The 17,563-nt window shown below is 43.6% G+C and overlaps 1 protein-coding gene across 6 annotated transcripts in view; it reads right to left on the bottom strand.

Moving 5' to 3' along the window:
* Nucleotides 1-17,563, bottom strand: part of SGPP2 (sphingosine-1-phosphate phosphatase 2) — a 147,464-nt gene that overhangs the window by 32,735 nt on the left and 97,166 nt on the right. For 4 of the 6 annotated variants that reach the window (XM_086366218.1, XM_086366247.1, XM_086366236.1 and 1 more), the window contains 2 exons: nt 12,035-12,214; nt 8,732-8,821 (listed from right to left, as the gene is read on the bottom strand). The exons of 1 other annotated variant lie outside the window; for it this stretch is intronic. In XM_086366218.1, the coding sequence (XP_086222344.1) occupies nt 8,732-8,821; nt 12,035-12,214 (270 nt within the window). Of the gene's footprint in view, nt 1-607; nt 2,566-8,731; nt 8,822-12,034; nt 12,215-17,563 lie in introns of those variants that run through there. One more of the 6 variants, XM_086366258.1, reaches the window with a different exon arrangement.

The following is a 17,563-nucleotide window of genomic DNA, read 5'->3' on the forward strand; positions in this document are numbered from 1 at the left end:
CTACTAGCTTCCTCATCACCACCTCTCCTGTCCACCGAGCCTCAGGGGACCACCTCTGTAGCTGCAGGCCTAGTCCGTTTGGCTTGGCTGCCCCGCCTTAGCCTCAGAGAGTTCCCTGACCTCCCACCCCTTGTCAGGCTAATGGGCAGTTGTCATACTCCAGCACGTCAGGGCTTCCTTTGTGGCTCAGCTGGTAAAGAATCCGACTGCAATACAGGAGACCTGGGTTCGATCCCTGTGCTGGGAAGATCCCCTGGAGAAGGGAAAGATAACCCACTCCAGTATTCCAGCCTGGAGAATTCCATGGACTATACAGGCCAAGGGGTCACAAAGAGTCAGACTGAGTGACTGACTTTCACTTTCTCTTCAGCACGTCTGACAACACAATTTATTGAAGCAGCTTCTGAGGCTCCAGCTCACAGAAGGTAGAGGTCAACCAGTTTTCATTGCAGCAGGAAGAATAGAGTGGCTTCCGGTCTGAGGCCAACTGGCCCAGGACCAGTCTGTGCCTGCACCTGACCTTCAGGGTCTGGCTCACTGCCCTGAGGAACCTCTGAACTCCATGCGATTCTGGTGCTTGGACCAGCTTCTGTCTCTGTATATCTGCTGGGGGCTTCACTCAAGGCTCAGTCCCGTTCTCCCTCCTAGATTTAGGGCCTCTCCAGTCATCTATGAACCTCACACTTATGGAATGCCTGGGAAAAGCTGACCCAACAGTGGCCTTTTAGACAGCACTGAGAAAGCAGGTAAAAAATTAATTTCCCTATGTTTCTTGTTAGGAATATGTATCAAGAGCAGTTCTTGCTGGAAATTGTGCAATTTTGTCCTAATTTTGTCCTAATTTTGGTTCATTTAATACAGAAACATAAAATACTTTCATTTCCTTTCACATTATCCTAACAAATGGCTGTCTAAACTCTTCCTGCAGTAGACTGAATAATAACTATTTTGTCTTAAACATACACATATATACAACAACTTTAAAAACAAGAGATGAGGGTTTTACTGTACTTAATACTTCTGAAACCAGAAATAATCCTCTATTTTAATGAAAGCATACAAATATTTCTCTCCAAGGTAAAGAGAAAACAATGCACATAATAACGTAGTAACTGATGCATAGAAACGTAACCAAACTCCCTTTTTATCTCAGTAACTAACTCATCCAACAAAATAGAGCTTTGTAGGGTATAATTTATATTACAATTAGCTTTTTTCTCTATATTAAGTAAGGCAGTTTGAAGTCTTTTTTTTTTTTTTAATTTCAAAGACCTTGAAAAAACACACCCAAAATGCTCTAGTCCAAAGCCAGAACATAGTTTTGTATGGTCTGCAGATAATTTAATATTTGAGAAACTGTTTCAACATCCTCCAACTCCAACCAAAACTAAAGCAATATTTAGGGGAAAAATAAATGAGTAAGAAAACAAAACCTAATATCTATATAATTATTCATAGATCAAGCAGTTTAGAGACAATAAAATAGAGGAGACTTTCAGCAAATCCAAGTTCAAAATAATGGAACAATTATTCACTAACCTAACAACAACAAAACTCTAATTTTACTGTTAATGTATTGGGGGGTGATTGTGTTATCAGTTAGAAGACCTAAAATCCATTCTGTGTAAGTTGATTAATTTCAGGCATTACAAACATAGAACAATCAGCCTTCCTGAACTTCTCTCGTCCTTTCCCCACAAATACAACATCCCAGTTTTTGAGTCTGAAACAGTAGGAAAATGCAATGATGTCAACGTACAAAGCACACCACTGGTGCTTTGCCTGTTTTCATCTTCTGGCAACAGACTCCAGAGAAAGGTTCCTCTGACATGCTAACTCTACTCATCACTACCAGTCACAGTCCTTGCTCACACAGGCGGACTCCTGACCCACTCGTCCAGTCACACCCCCTTGCATCCCCTTGGACAGTGTTTGGTGCAGCAAAAGGCTAATAATCCAGGCTAGGCCAATTAGATACTTTTTCTGAAAGTCTTCCCACTGCAGTCCTTTCAGGAGTAAAACAGAAAGAGTTTAAGCCCCGAGTCTAGACTTAGAGGGAAGGCAACCCAAAAGGATGGATCTACCATGTGGAAAAGATACAGAGATGACTTTGGGAAAAAGGGAGGTAAAGTGAAGATCCAGTAAAGATCTATCCCCTGGGCCCCACTCTCCTAGTGGCCACCTGCACCTCTGCCCTTCCTATGTTATACGCTGTGGTTATAAAAACCATTTCCTTTCAAGCTTATACAAGTTTGAGTTGGTTTCTATTTGTATTCAAGGCATCCTGCCTCATGCACATGGTGACCACTTGAGTTTGGGCATTCTCAATTATGGTCAACTTACTGGTTGTTTTTCCAGTTCTTGCTCTTTGGGGACTGTCTTTGCAGCCCACAGGGGTGGCTTTTGGGGCCCTCTTTCTGCTTTGTTCCTGCTTTGAACCTGTTCCCCTGGCCAGGTTCCCAAGTCCCAGGGTAATGCCCAGTTCAATCAGTTTCATCTCTTCAAGTGAAGGCCTGGATCTGAGAGAGAAGCTGTTGGGAGCTGGGTTCTGTGCACAGAGGCACTCTACAGGAAGAGGAAGACACATGTGAGGCTTGGTTGTTCAGTCCCATCTGTGTTGGATTCCATGGGCTACCCCATCTTTCCAAAATATTCTACCCTCTCCCCTGCCCCTTCAGCTGGTTGTAACTGATTTACTTTCTAAACCAAGAGAACATGAAATTATACACTAAAAAATTATTTCTGTAAACCATTGCTGAGGATACATCTTACTATGGGAAATGTAAGATTTTAATAAAAATCAGCTTGGGCGAAAAAGAACAGCCAGCTTAGAGGTCCCCAGGTGTGGGACAAGAATGTCACCAGGGCCCCTGTGTTTTATTTCCATGTTTTGCCATAAATAGTTTTAGTAAGTAAGTGTTAGTTGCTTAGTTGTGTCCGACTCTGCATATATCTGTCTAGGGGATTCTCTAGGCAAGAATGCTGGAGTGGGTTGCCATTCCCTTCTCCGGGGACCTTTCCAATCCAAGGATTGAATCTGGGTCTCCTGCATTGCAGAGGGATTCTCTACCATCTGAGCCATGAGGGAAGCCCGTAGATAGTGCTGCCTTCTCTCAAAGGTCAGTTGCCCAAAGCCCCCTTTGGGGACTACCTGTGTCATTCTTCACATTAAGTAGGAGCTTTAGAAATGTCTCCATGCATGGAAGGACATCATCACATTTGGAAAGAGTATCCAGGCAGTGGTGTAAGGACAGCTCTATGACATCTTTAAGAGTCAGAACTAATTTGACTTGGTGACTACCTGACTGGTGGGTGTGAGGAGCGAGGGTGGTGCTCTAGTTTCTTACTCAGGCGTCCTGGCAGAAGGAAGCTGTGCCACAGCTGGTCTGGCTAGATGGCAACACGTGTGGGTTCAGTGCCTCCCCATGCTTCACTTGGGCTTGCCCAAGAGTCAGCTGAGCCCGTCCAGAAGCCTTGACGTAACAGCAGACCACTCATCTCTGACGGGAAGGATGTCTTAATGGGCAAGAGAAGCAAATGACTGCGCTCCATGAACTATTCCTCCCCTTGATGCATGGAGAACCTTTTTTTTTAAAGTATGTTAAATTATTTTTAATCATCAACAGTTTCAATTATTGCACTTGACATGTAGTTCAGTTCAGTCACTCAGTCGTGTCCGACTCTTTATGATCCCATGGACTGCAGCACGCCAGGCTTCCCTGTCCATCACCAACTCCTGGAGCTTGCTCAAACTCATGTCCATCGAGTCAGTGATGCTATCCAACCATCTCATCCTCTGTCATCCCCTTCTCCTTCTGCCTTCAATCTTTCCCAGCATCAGGGTCTTTTCCAGTGAGTCTAACTCAATGAAACTATGAGCCATGCCATGTAGGGCCACCCAAGACGGATGCGTCATGGTGGAGGGTTCTGACGAAATGTGGTCTACTGGAGAAGGGAATGGCAAACCACTTCAGTAGTCTTACCTTGAGAATCCCATGAACAGTATGAAAAGGCAAAAAGATATGACACCAAAAGAGGACATATAGACACTTGACAAAGCATCAAGAAACAAAGCTTAAATAGTAGTTTTAGCAGGAAAAAATCAGTCTTTGGTCACCAAAAAATAGTTTTATGGATTCCTTGCCATCGCTCAAAATACACTGTTCCCAGTCTACTCAGAAGCTACTATCTATAAAACACTATTACAAGGGGAAGGACAGAAAGTTTCCCGTGTAATGTCACCAAATTTTCTGAAATTAATTTTTATTGGAGTAGAGTTGCTTTACAATGCTGTGTTAGTTTCTGCTCTACAGCAAAGTGATTCAGCTGTATGAATACATATTATCACCTTGTTTTTGGACTTCCTGCCCGCTTAAGTCACTACGAGCGGAGGAGAGCCATTTATAGGAGGCTGGCAGCCTCCTGGATGACCTGTGTGCTGTGACCCTCCAAGCCCGGTGTGATTAGAGCCATTCAGGCAGGGGACACAGTCGGTGCCTATGCAGCACTGTCCCCACCTCCCTCTCTTGTTCAGGCTTGTGCCCGTGCCCAGTTCTAAAGGACAGTCTCGTCAATGGCTCTCAACCCTGGCTGCACATTAAGACCAACCAAGGAGCTTTGAAAAAACACCAATGCATAGGACTGTATCTTTCACTATGGTTAAACACACACACACACACACAACATAAAATTTGTCATCTTAACCATTTCAAAGCATACAGTTCAGTGGTATTAAGAACATTTACATTGTTGCCCAACCATCACTGCTATCCACCTGCAGAACTTTTTCATCACCCTAAACTAAAACTCTGTACCCCATTAACAATAACTCCCCGTTCTTCCTCTCATCCTTCATGCTCTGGCGACCACCTTTACCTTTACATTCTGTGGGAATCCCAGGTGGCACTAGCGATAAAGAACCTGCCTGCCAATGCAGGAGATATAAGACAGCCAGGTTCGATCCCTGGGTCAGGAAGGGCGTGGCAACCCGCTTCAGTATTCTTACCTGGAAAGTTCCATGGACAGAGGAGCCTGGCAGGCTATAATTCATGGATTCGCAAAGAGTTGGACATGACTTTACTTTCTGACTTTCTGAATTCGACTCTAAGGACATCATACATGCACAATCATATTGTATTTCTCTTTGGTGACTGGTTTGTTTCACTTAGCATGATGTCTTCAAGTTTCTTCCATGCTGTAGCATGTGTCAGAATTTCCTTCCTTTTCAAGGCTGAATAATATTCCATTGTACGTATGAACCACAGATTATTTATCCATTCATCCGTCAGTGGACATGTGGGTGGCTTTCACCTTTTGGCTACTGTAAATAATGCTGCTGCTGTAAATCTGGGTGTCCAAATATTTTTGAAAAGTTTTCCATGGGATTTGAATGTGTAGCCAAGGTTGAGAACCACTAGTCTGTGGCTGTTCCTGGAGAACGTGAGGGGTCCAGGGGGGAGGCATGCCACCAGGCAGGCCTGGCCTGATTTAGCTGTTCCGAGCTAATTATAACACTCATTAGAGCCAGTAACGGAGAAGGCAATGGAACCCCACTCCAGTGTTCTTGCCTGGAAAATCCCATGGACAGAGGATCCTGGTGGGCTGCCGTCTCTGGGGTCGCATAGAGTCAGACACAACTGAAGTGACTTAGCAGCAGCAGCAGCAGCAGCAGAGCCAGTAATCAGAAGCTCATATGTTTGACTCCATCAACAGACTTAGACACTTGGACGGTGGTGTACATTTTATTTTCCAGATCTAGCTCCAAGCCTGTAGCCTGCAGAAGCTTACTAGTGTTAGTCACTAAGTCATGTTGGACTCTTTGCAACCCCATGGACTATCGTCTGCCAGACTCCTCTGTCCATGGGATTTTCCAGGCAAGAATACTAGAGTGGGTTGCCATTTCCTTCTCCAGGGGATCTTCTCAATCCAAGGATTGAACCCGGGTCTCCCGCATTGCAGGCAGACCCTTTACCATCGGAGCCAAGAAGCTTACTAAGTTGCTGCTAAATAGAGAAGACAGCAAATCCATAATTCAACTCTATCTTTCTATTAAAAACATCTGCTTTTGCTAAGAGAAATTATGTATCATCCTACCCTGGGCCATGGGCTTCCTAGGTAAAGTGGGCCATGGGCTCAGTGGTAAAGAATCCACCTGTAAGGTAGTAGACTTGGGTTCCATACCTGGGTCGGGAAGATCCCCTGGAGAAGGGAATGGCAACCCACTCTAGTATTCTTGCCTGGAGAATCTCGTGGACAGAGGAGGCTGGTGGGCTAAAGTCTATGTGGTGGCAAAAGAGTTGGACACAACTGAGTGTGTGTGTTCATGCCTGGATCATGCCTCTAGCCCTGGAGCCTGACTTGGATCTGGGCCTGAGTCAGGGTCTCAAATCTCTTATTTTTTGGCCCATTGTGTAGCACATGGGATCTTAGTTTTCCAGACAGAGATGGATCCCACGTCCCCTGCATTGGCAGCATGGAGTCTTAACCACTGGACTGACAGAGAAGCCCAGGATCTCTGAACTTTAGGAGACAAAACTATTCAAGTGAAGGATGTCCCTGGACTCCAATGGTGGTGCAGAATGGGGGTGGGAGGAATAGTTGTGACTACGCAAAGTGTTAGACATGACTGAGCGACTGAGCACACACGCACACACATATACCCCTTGTTCTAGTTTCTCCTAGGACAGATTTTCTGAAATGGGTGGGGGGACCCATTCCTCGAATCTCAAAGAGAGGCCTTAACGATCTTCCCCGCAGATTTGTGCTTCTCCATCCCCCAACCTACTTTCAGACCTAAAGACAGACATGTAGCTGGATTCTTATTGAATCCAGGGTTTTCTGTACCCTCTATTCATGTCTGCAGCCCCACAGTCTCCTGTTTACTTTGGGTTTAATTTTAACCTGAGTTCCTAAGATCGCTTTTTAATAAAACCTATGGAAATTAAAAAGTTGCCCCAGATAAAAGAAATACTCAAACACCCAAGAGAGTTCTGCTTTGTTCCATATTCAAGCCTGTGGACGCATTTGGAGAGAACCCCTTTATGATGAGGTGCAGTGGTGTAGCAAATTGAGAATGCACTCCTCCCCTTTTCCCCTGAAGTCTTAGAAGCCACGCGACACACTGTGCGGAGGGACAGGAACAGCAGGGACCTGTCTTGGTAGGTAGATAATAAGCCTGACCCCTAACTGTTGTGTCATATTTTCACACCGCTTGCATCCTAGGCTGCACTCCAGGACCAGCATGGTGCAAAGTCAGCAAAGTCACACACAGGCAGTTTATCTCAAACTGGTATGTTTTGTTCATCATGGAAAATTTCAGCATTGATTTTGATTTTTTTTTTTTTTAATGTATTGCCTGAGCATCATTTCTCTTGATTCGAGAGTTGTTTGGCACCTCTTCGATTTCCTGCCTTCCTGGCCTCACCCTGGGTTCGGCCCTGATTCCACTCAGGTCCCCACTTTCCTTGGAGTTAGAATTTGTTTTGTTTTGAGAGGAAAGCATGGGGCTTCCCTGGTGGTCCAGTGGTTGTGAATCCACCTGCCAATGCAGGAGACAGGGGTTTGATCCCTGGTCCAGGAAGATCCCACCTGCCGCAGAGCAACTAAGCCTGTGTGCCACAACTATTGAACCCTTGTGCCTTAGAGCCTGTGCTCCGCAACAAGAGAGTAGCCCCCCACCTGCTCATTGCCACTAGAGAAATCCCATGTGCAGCAACAAAGACTGAACACAGGCAAAAATTAATCAAATTTTTTTTTTTTTAAAGAAGAAAGCATGATGGTACCGCTCTCTGAATCCCATGCAGCCATAAACTCCTGGACTCTGGGTTTATTTTCCTTCCCATTCTCTGCTTCTGCCCATTTTGACAAACCCTCTCCCTAAATCTGTTCCCCTCTGTGGCTTCTGTCCTTCCATCCCCCACCTCTGGATGACCAAGGTCAGGCAGAAGAGGAGAAACAAGAAGGCCAGTGAAGGCTGGCCTTTCCCTCTGAGGCCTTATGCTAACCCAATTGTTGAGCTTCATGTGGAGAGTAACACAATTAGCAAGGGCCTAGTCCTTTTTAAAGAAATCTATCACCAATTACCATGATAAATAGTGCCCATGGTAAGCCATGGCCAGCATTATGCTCTGGAACTCCTAGGCAGATGGCTGGCACACTAGGAAATAGAATTGAGTCATTTCAACTGAGCTAACTGTGGCAGCTCTGAAAAAAATTCCTAATATGGTTAAAAAAAAAAAAAAAGTAGACAGCTGTTTAAATGCAAACCCCTATGGAAGGAAGCAAGCCCATGATGCTGGGCTCTTTTGACCTGGTGGGACTCCTACCCTGCAAAGGCAGCTAAGACCCCTGAATTTCAGAACCATTTCTGTGAGGACCTAAGTGAAGAACTTCATCCATCACTCAACATCCCTGACCCTGGATATGTTTCTGCACTGCCTGCTTCATCATCAGTAAACCAGCATGTAAACAAATTACCTGGATCTTCATTGCTGTTCTAGCCAGTCTAACCCAGACCAGCCTACTTGATAGTATCTTAATGATTCATTACTACTATTATACATGTGCCTTAAGATAATCATTTCCTAATTCATTTGCCTGATGGGAAATAAAATTATAGCCTTCACTGGCCTTCTTATGAAATGCAAATAGCTTTATAAACATACAGTGTGAAGAACACACTGGCCACACTCCTATTCAGATATCACCCCAAGACTCGCCCACAAAGCCTTACCAGGACCGTGTGCATCCCAGTGTAAAGTCGGCTGAGACCCACCAACGTGGAGAACACCACAGCCATCATCAGTCCCAAAACAAAGGGATACTGCAGGGGAGGAAGAGAAAACAAGGCATCAGTTCAGGTTCAGACACACACAGCTTGATGTTGTAGAAGGCAAGGGGTTTCTGATCCATTAACTCCTAGTCTCAATCTCATATTTCTTAGGCCAGCAGTTTGATGATCTAAAATCACTCAAAAAAATGGGAAAACTAAGGAAAGAGAAGGAGAAAATGCCTAGGAATGTAATTCTGGAAGGAAGCTTCACAACATACTGACCTGCAAATAAGACACACTGGAACTTGACCATAGCTATTGTGCTGAAAGTTTTAGTGGAGTAAATGATTTTTTATTTCTGCTGCTGCTGCGTTGCTTCAGTCGTGTATGACTCTGTGCGACCCCAGAGACGGCAGCCCACCAGGCTCCCCCGTCCCTGGGATTCTCCAGGCAAGAACACTTGAGTAGGTTGCCATTTCCTTCTCCAATGCATGAAAGGAAAAGTGAAAGTGAGGTCTCTCAGTCGTGTCCGACTCTTAGTGACTGCATGGACTGCAGCCGACCAGGCTCCTCCATCCATGGGATTCTCCAGGCAAGAGTACTGGAGTGGGGTGCCATCGCTATTTCTACCTATACTTAAAATTTGTGAAATATACAGTATTTCCAAGAGGCAAGGTATATGGACGGTACTATAATTTTACAAAGTCCAACCAGGTACCTTCCCAAGATGTGCTGTGAAGATAAAGCTTGGCAACAACTGGCTTCATAGGGAAGTCTGGGAACAGCAATGCCAAGCTAAGACTGGCATATCTGTACATATGTCAAGGCAAAAGTCTAGACTTCACTGAATCTTGACATTTGTGGATGAATAATGAAAACAGTTGGAGGAATCTGGCTAATGATAAGTCATATAAGGCACACACAGATATGCTGATGAACTAGATATAGAGATATAATTCAGTTGCTTCAAGTACTAATGTCTGTGGTCTTCCATGGTGCTAAGAATTAAGATGATACAGAACTGTCTATATTATGTGAAGTACTTTACGGTCACTCTTCACACACCTTATGAAGTACAGTCTATCGTTAGCCCCAGTCTACAAATGAGGAAACCCTTAACCTTGATAATAAGTTGCATTAGTCCTGAGCTTTTGCACAAAGATGGTTGCCCATCAATCCCATTTGATCCTCCCAACAGAAGCCAAGGCTCAGAGAGGTGCAGTGACTTGACCTCAGTAACACAGTCAGCAGTGACACAGTCTGAACGAGGAACCACATCTTCTGAGTCCAAGTCAACATGTGCTTTCCAATGTAACATCTGAGTACAGTGATATAGGGTTGTACCGCTTTTCTGAAGATTTATCATTAACTGGGTCTCTGATTTTAATTGAAAAAGTATTAAAAATGGAATAAGCTAATGCAGTCACAATTTAGAGGTTGGGTATTAGCCTAAATACGTATTTAAAGAAATAAACCCATTTTTAGGGCTATTCACGAATAAACAACCAAACTAGCTAAATATATTTATCATTAAAAATCAAATAGAAAAAGAAGTCCATAACAACTCAGGCCTTAAGAAAATTGTTTCATCATATGAGCTGTAAAGAAGTTTTTAAGAAGATCCAGGTGGCCTTGAAATAAGCATAAAAATGACTGTTGTTGCTTTCCTGCAGTCAGCCCCACTTGCTGCTTTTTTCCTAAGAGAAGCAAGTTCACAGGCTTCTCTGGATGCTGACAGCTCCCAGTGATGGGGCCAGTGATGGGAGCACTATGTCCTTCTGGGACAGATGGCATGGGGGCAGTACAACATAGCTCAGAAGTCTGCATCCAATAAACTCCAACAGTATTGGGGAGCTAAGACATTTTTTTTTTTTTTTTAAATCCTGGCATGATGTTTAAGTTGGCTAAGATCAAGAGTGGTATGGGGGCTTCCCAGGTGGAACAGTGGTAAAGAATTCGCCTGCCAATGTAAGAGACGCAAGAGATACAGCTTCCATCCCTGGGTCAGGAAGATCCCCTGGAGTAGGAAATGGCAACCCACTCCAGTATTCTTGCCTGCAGAATCCCATGGACAGAGGAGCCTGGTGGGCCACAGTCCATGGGGTCACAAGAGTCAGACATGACTGAACACACAGTCAGATATAATCCTATACCTGTCCCTTTCCCATTTAGGAGACTGAGGTCTAATCCCAGGTGCCCAAATAGAAAACCAGGTGGGTCAGGACCTGACACTAATCTTGTTCTCTCTCAAACCCAAAACAAGCCTCCCGTGTTATCTACAACCTGAAACATGGAATGCCTCTGGGTTTTTGGTGTAAAGAGGGCAGGAGAAGCAATGCTGCCATTTACACAGGAGACTGCTAGTGTTAGCAAAATCTAAATTTTCCAACAGGCAAAAGATACAATTTCTGAAATTAAGCACCAAAATAGAGCAAAAGTTCTCAGATAGGAAAAATAAATCTCCATTAAAGTAGTAATATAACTTTTATGTATTTTTCAGCCGTGCTGGGTGGCTTCTGCGATCTTAGTTCCCCGATCAGGGATTGCACCTAGGCACCAAGGTTTTAACCACTGGACCACCATGAAATTCCCAACAGTATATAACTTTGAAAAGGTCTTGCTACAACTGGCATTTAAGCAGATAATAAGTGAAATTCTATTTTCAACACTTATTAATCTCCTGTCATTTAGACAAGCTTTCTAGAAAATGTGGACTGATTATTTCTAATAGTTGAGCCCCAAGAAAGGGCAGATGCATCTTTGGGAGCTAATTTGAGCCCAGATTCTATTTCACCCTGGGCCCTGGGATATCGAGCTTGAGGATTTGGTGAAATCATCTCCACTCTGGAGAGTCATCTACTAGGATCATCAGCCCCTCGCATCTCTTGTAAACAGAGGATGCAGGCATCGACTTAAGAGCCATCTGGTCAAGTAGCTCAGGGTGAAAATGCTTCCAGAAGGGGTAGACCGCACAGCCTGGTGATGCTTGTTTTACTCTTATTATCAATGGTGTCCACTTTCACTCTTGGGCATAACCTGCTTTGGACACTAAATCATATGGTCACTTCATTAATAAAGAAATCATCACTGTTCAATAAGTGTTCCCCCATCTTTACTTCATAAGTTTCATTGTCCTTCAGAAAAAAAAAAAAAAAAAGGCAAAACCCCTGAAGAAAAACCCCTCTTTGCCCTGAAGTCCTGAAGCAAAACCCCTCCTTGCTCCCTCTGGTGTTAAACGGTGAAGAAGAAGAGTCACTGTCTCACCTGGTACCTGTCCATGGTAGAGATAAGGAGGGTGAAGGAGATGGCCGTGGCTGCCATGGCGTGGGTGGACGGCATCCCATATTCAGCCATCACTCTCTTCTCGAGTTTCACGACAGGAGGGGAGAAGGGGCGGGGCCACTTCAAGATCTCTTTGGTTACCTGGCCAATATACATCACCAGCTGCAAAACCAAAGGATGGAAGTAAGTCTAACCAAACAAGCGAAATAATAAACTCCTGGATTCTGTGAATTTATTTCGAGGTTTCCTGTTGTTTGGCTGAAATCACCTTTCTCTCTGATCCAGTTGCTCGTTGGGGAAGTCTTGTAGGATGATGTTTTCATTGTTTGAAAAGAGAAACAGGCCTTCTGGATTCCAGAGGGTCACTGGGCAACCAAGACGTGACACTAACACATCTTACTTTGGTCATATAGTTAACAAACATTTAGATAGCCTAGCACTGGTCTAAGAGCTTTACAGATACTAACTCAATCCAAAAACAACTGTAGAATGCAGACCCATTTTACAGAGGGTAAGGTATAAATCCTCGCATATAGTTAGTAAGTGGTAAAGACTTATTGGATTGAAATCCAGGGAGTTTGGCCTCAAAATATGTGCCTTAAAACTACCACAGTAATACTTCAGGGATGGTCCTGGACTAAGATAACCTAACATTCATATCAGACAGTCTTTATTTTCAAGTTTTAACCAGAAAAGTGACTGTTCTTATGGAACTTTTGGCTTAAAATTTTTTGAGTACCACTTTTATTTCTGATATATGTAGGCAAGATACTGGATACAATTTAATGTTATCCAGTAATCGAGAGCATCATACAATAAATGGTGGGACTACTTTCAACCCTAAAACAAACACAATTCAGTCTGGAATTTTTTTCAATTGATTTTTCTTTTTTCCCACAATGCCCTTAATGTAAAAAATCCATTTCTCTTTCTCCCTTAAAGCACAACGTAAAAATCAGAATCGATTTCCATACCCTCCCAAGACACATAGGACTGTTAAGAACAGACTCAGTTACTATGCCAGAGAGCTTTACATCACAAGTTTCAAAATCTGTTTCGAAAGAGAAGAGCAACCTGCTTACTTAAGTTTCTGCATATGCAACTCCAAGTGCAGCCTGAGGACAGAGAGCATCCACACCCCCTGAGGGCTGTTGTACAGGCTCCCACCTGTACCTGGGGGATTAGAACCCTCATTTTCACAAGGCTCCTGGGTGGTTGCTGTGCACATGAGAATTTGAGCATGGCTTTTCACTGTAGTCTTGCACTTTCTCATGGGCTTTAATTATAAACCTCCTCATCTTACCATGACTGTATTGATCTTACTAGAGCTTTATTTAGCTCATGATGGCTGGAATTACTTTGCTTTGGAACAAAACCCATGAAAGAGTATTTCAAAATACTTTGGGTTACTCAGCCAGATTGCTTTAGAGTTTCCCATATTCTGGTGCTTTCTTTTAACTCATCTTGCTGTTGAATTCTGAGCATTGCTCCAGTGCACTCAGTATCCTCCAGAAGGCGCTGCATATGTTTTCTTTTTTTTGCTTGGCTGCCACTTTGCTCTGGGTTAAAAATCAAGAACCACTGCCTGTGCACAGCAGGCCAAATCCACAGGCTTTAAAGCCTCAGTGACAATCACTCCAAATTCCGTAGCTGCGATTTCTAATCAGACTTTGAAACTTAACCCCTTTAACATCCCCTTCTTACCAGAAACGACTGTCTTGGAAACCAGCTAACTCTTCTATGTTTCTGCCTTCCTCCTGTGAGCCCGATACCTGCATTAGACTATTTTCTGGGGAGTTGAAAAACTTGCAGATACTATTGACTACTAAGAATTTCTCCAAAGATGTTTGAATATATTTCTCAATCCTGTCCCTTTGTCGCTAATCAATATCAATAAAATATTACAGGCATAATGACTAACTCTAGTTCACTCAAAAATACTTAGAATCCTCAGAGAGGAAACATTAAAATTCTAAGAGTGAAGACAGACAAGATGACCCTCATTCAGACAAAATTTAATTTCCTTGAAGTTCATGAGCTTCTTTGATTTCATTTATCTTTTGCCTTCTCTGTCTGAAGGTTGTTTTTAAGAATGCGGGCAATTGTTCATTTTATTTAAAAGTATTCTCTTAGCAACACAATTGTTTCTGATCAATAAATTACAAATAGCAATTATTGTAATGGCAGTGCTCTTTGAATAAGAGCAAATGAGGTGATGTTTTTCAAGTTGTAGGGAAAAAGCACCACTCTCAGGATGACCAACCCTGTCTCTGCCTTTTCATTCATTACAGAAGATCAATGAGGTACCCAGGCCTGTATTGGGGCCCCATCCTTGAGGGGGGAAAACCATCACACAGAGGATCTCACCATAATGCAAATATGCTTTGAAAAAAAAATCATCCACAGAATTCTATGGGTATATATATATATATATGTAGAAGTCGACTTTGGTGCAACCTGGGGGAACCAGGAGTCCTGGGGCTGAATGTTAAAAGGAAGACTGTTTAACTAAGGTGAGGCATAGACAGAGAAGCATCCAGGTGGCAAGAATAGGATGAGCAAAGACTTAAAAAAGTGATGTTGGGTGGAGCTCCTAGGTAGTTAGGACCAGTGGCATTTTTTGTAATATTTATTTTTATTTATTTGGCTGCACCAGGGTCCTCAGTCGCAGCCTGCGGGATCCAGTTCCCTGACCGAGGCTGAACCCAGGCACCCTGCACTGGGAGCATGAAGTCTTAGCCACTGGAGCATCAGGGAAGTTCCCAGTGGAGTTTAAACTGTGAGACACACCGTGTATTACAAGGGCTGAGACTAAAGGAACTGACCATACGAGGTGTTGCAGAGGAGGGGGAGCCTGGAACTTCCATACAGCACAGAAGAAGGTGCAAAATGATACAACCACTATGGAAAAACAGTTCGGCAGTTTTTTAAAAAGCTAAAACAAATGATTGCCATAGGACCCAGCCACGCCAATCCTAGGTATTTACCCACAAGGAGTGAAAGCATAAGTCATACAAAGATTTGTCCATGGATGTTGATGGCAGCTTCTTTAACAGCTCTAAATTGCAAACAACCCAATTTCCATTGTGGAATGATCATGCAATTGAATTGTTGTTATTTAGTCACTAAGTTGTGTCTGACTCTTTTGAGATTCCCATGGACTGTAGCCCACCAGGATCCTCTGTCCATAGGATTCTCCAAGCAAGAATACTGGAGTGGGTTGCCATTTCTTCCTCCAGGGGATCTTCTCAACCCAGGGATCAAACCCACATCTCCTGCACTGGATTCTTTACCACTGAGCCACCATAGAAGCCTATACAATTGAATACTTCTCAGCAACAACAAAAAAAAATGAACTATAGAAGTCAAGCTACAGCACAGATGAATCTTAAAGTAATTCTGCTGAATGAAGAAGTCAGATCAAAAACAAAACAACAGTACACACTATATGATTTTGTTCATATAAAATTCTTCCTGCTTCCCCTTTTATTTTTTAGCACGGGGGATTCTCAGTCTCCAGACCAGGGAATTGAACCCATGACCTCTGCAGTGGAAGCACAGCATCTTAACCACTGGACCTCCAGGAAGTCCCTATATATATAATTCTTAAAAATGGAAATGACTTTACAGGATAGAAAGGAGATCAACAGTTGCCAGGAGGGAAATAAATAACAAATGGGCTTGAAATTTCTCAGTGACAAGTATCTAAATTATGATGATTTTAGGGGTATGTACACATAACAAAATGTGCCACATGGTACATTTCAAATATGTGCACACTTCATGAATAGGGGCTTCCCTGGTGGCTCAGAGGGTAAAGCGTCTGCCTACAATGCAGGAGACCCGGGTTCAATCCCTGGGTCGGGAAGATCCCCTGGAGAAGGGAATGGCAACCCACTCCAGTACTCTTGCCTGGAAAATCCCATGGACTGAGAAGACTGGTAGGCTACCGTCCATGGGGTCACAAAGCCCATGGGGTCAGACACGACTGAGCAACTTCACTTTCACTTTCTTTCACTTTGGTGGCTCAGACAGTAAAGAATCTACCTGCAGTGCAAAAGACCCACATTCAATCCCTGGGATGGGAAGATCCCCTGGAGAAGGAAATGGCAGCCCACTCCGGTATTCTTGCCTCGAGAATCCTATAGACAAAGGAGCCTGGTGGGCTACAGTCCATGGGGTCGCAGAGAAATGACTGAGAGACTAATACACACACAAACTTCGTGAATACACTAAAAATTACTGAATCATAAGCTTAAATGAATTGAATAGTATGTGAATTACACCCAATAAAACCAAGTATGTACAGTTTATTGCATGTCAATCACATCATAAAAAGTTGTTGTTGTCTTAGCCAGCTTGGGCTGCTGCAACGACCAACCACTGACGGGGTGGCTTACAAACAGGAATTCATTTCTCTCAGTTCTGGAGGATGAAGTCCAAGATCAAGGCACTGGCAGAAGTAGTAACTGGTAAGGACCTGCTTCCTGGGTCACAGACAGTATCTTTACAGCACTTGAAAGAAGCAGCTTTCAAGCCATGAAAAGACATGGAAGGCTTTTAAACACATTACCAAGTGAAAGGAAGCCAGTGTGAAAAGGCTCCGTACTGTATGACTTCATCTATGTGATGTTTTGATAAAGCAAACTACAGAGACAGTAAAAAGACCAGTGATTGCCGAGGGTTGGGGACATAGGTAAGTGGAGCACAGGGAATTTTTAGGGAATTGAAACTATTCTGTATGATACTCTAAGGGTGAACACACATCATTATACATTCGTCCTACCCATAAAATGCACAACACCAAGAGTGAACCCTAATGTAAACTAAGGACTTGGGATACCAGTGTGGGATCCCTGGTTGTAACAAATGTCGCATTCTGGCAGAGGATATGCATGTATGGGTAAAGGGGCTATTTACAAATACTCTATACTTCCTGCTCAATTTTGTTGTGAACCTAAAAACCACTCTAAAAGTAAAGTCTATTAAAAAGAATACTGTGGCAGAAGAGAGCTGTTTCTCCGTTTAGTTCTCAGGGAAGGAGTACAATGATTAACTCATTACGGCGTGCCTTCCGTGAAGGACTTTGCTCTGCATTGTTGAAAGGCCCTTCTACCTAAAGGAACTAAATTAAGTTCCGTCATCCATCACGCTCCTTTGGGCTGAGGCCTCCAAGGCCTAAGTGTAAAAGCAAAAATCCATGGGGAGGCGAGACAGGAAGCAATTACAGCTTGTTAGCCTCTGCCACCTGGCTGGTCCCCTGCCTGGCGTTGATGGGTCTAGGGCCCCGTGGTGTTTCATGATGAGAAATTAGCCTACTTGCTTATTTCTCCCCTAATTACTGTAGACTATGGAAAGAAAATCCATTTCTCTTGATCACCTACTGCTGTCCCCAAGCACACAGAAGGCGCGAATTCTGCCCAAATGCAGTGTATCTTCAGAAGGTGGAAGAACTTCCAACCTAGGGTCATCATTGACATCTGGGCTCTTTGGGGCGAGCAGAAAAAACAG

Source organism: Bos grunniens, chromosome 2 (genome assembly GCF_055505025.1).
Source record: "Bos grunniens cultivar Pamir isolate PY7600 chromosome 2, Bosgru_T2T1.0, whole genome shotgun sequence".
Taxonomy (NCBI): Eukaryota; Metazoa; Chordata; class Mammalia; order Artiodactyla; family Bovidae; genus Bos; species Bos grunniens.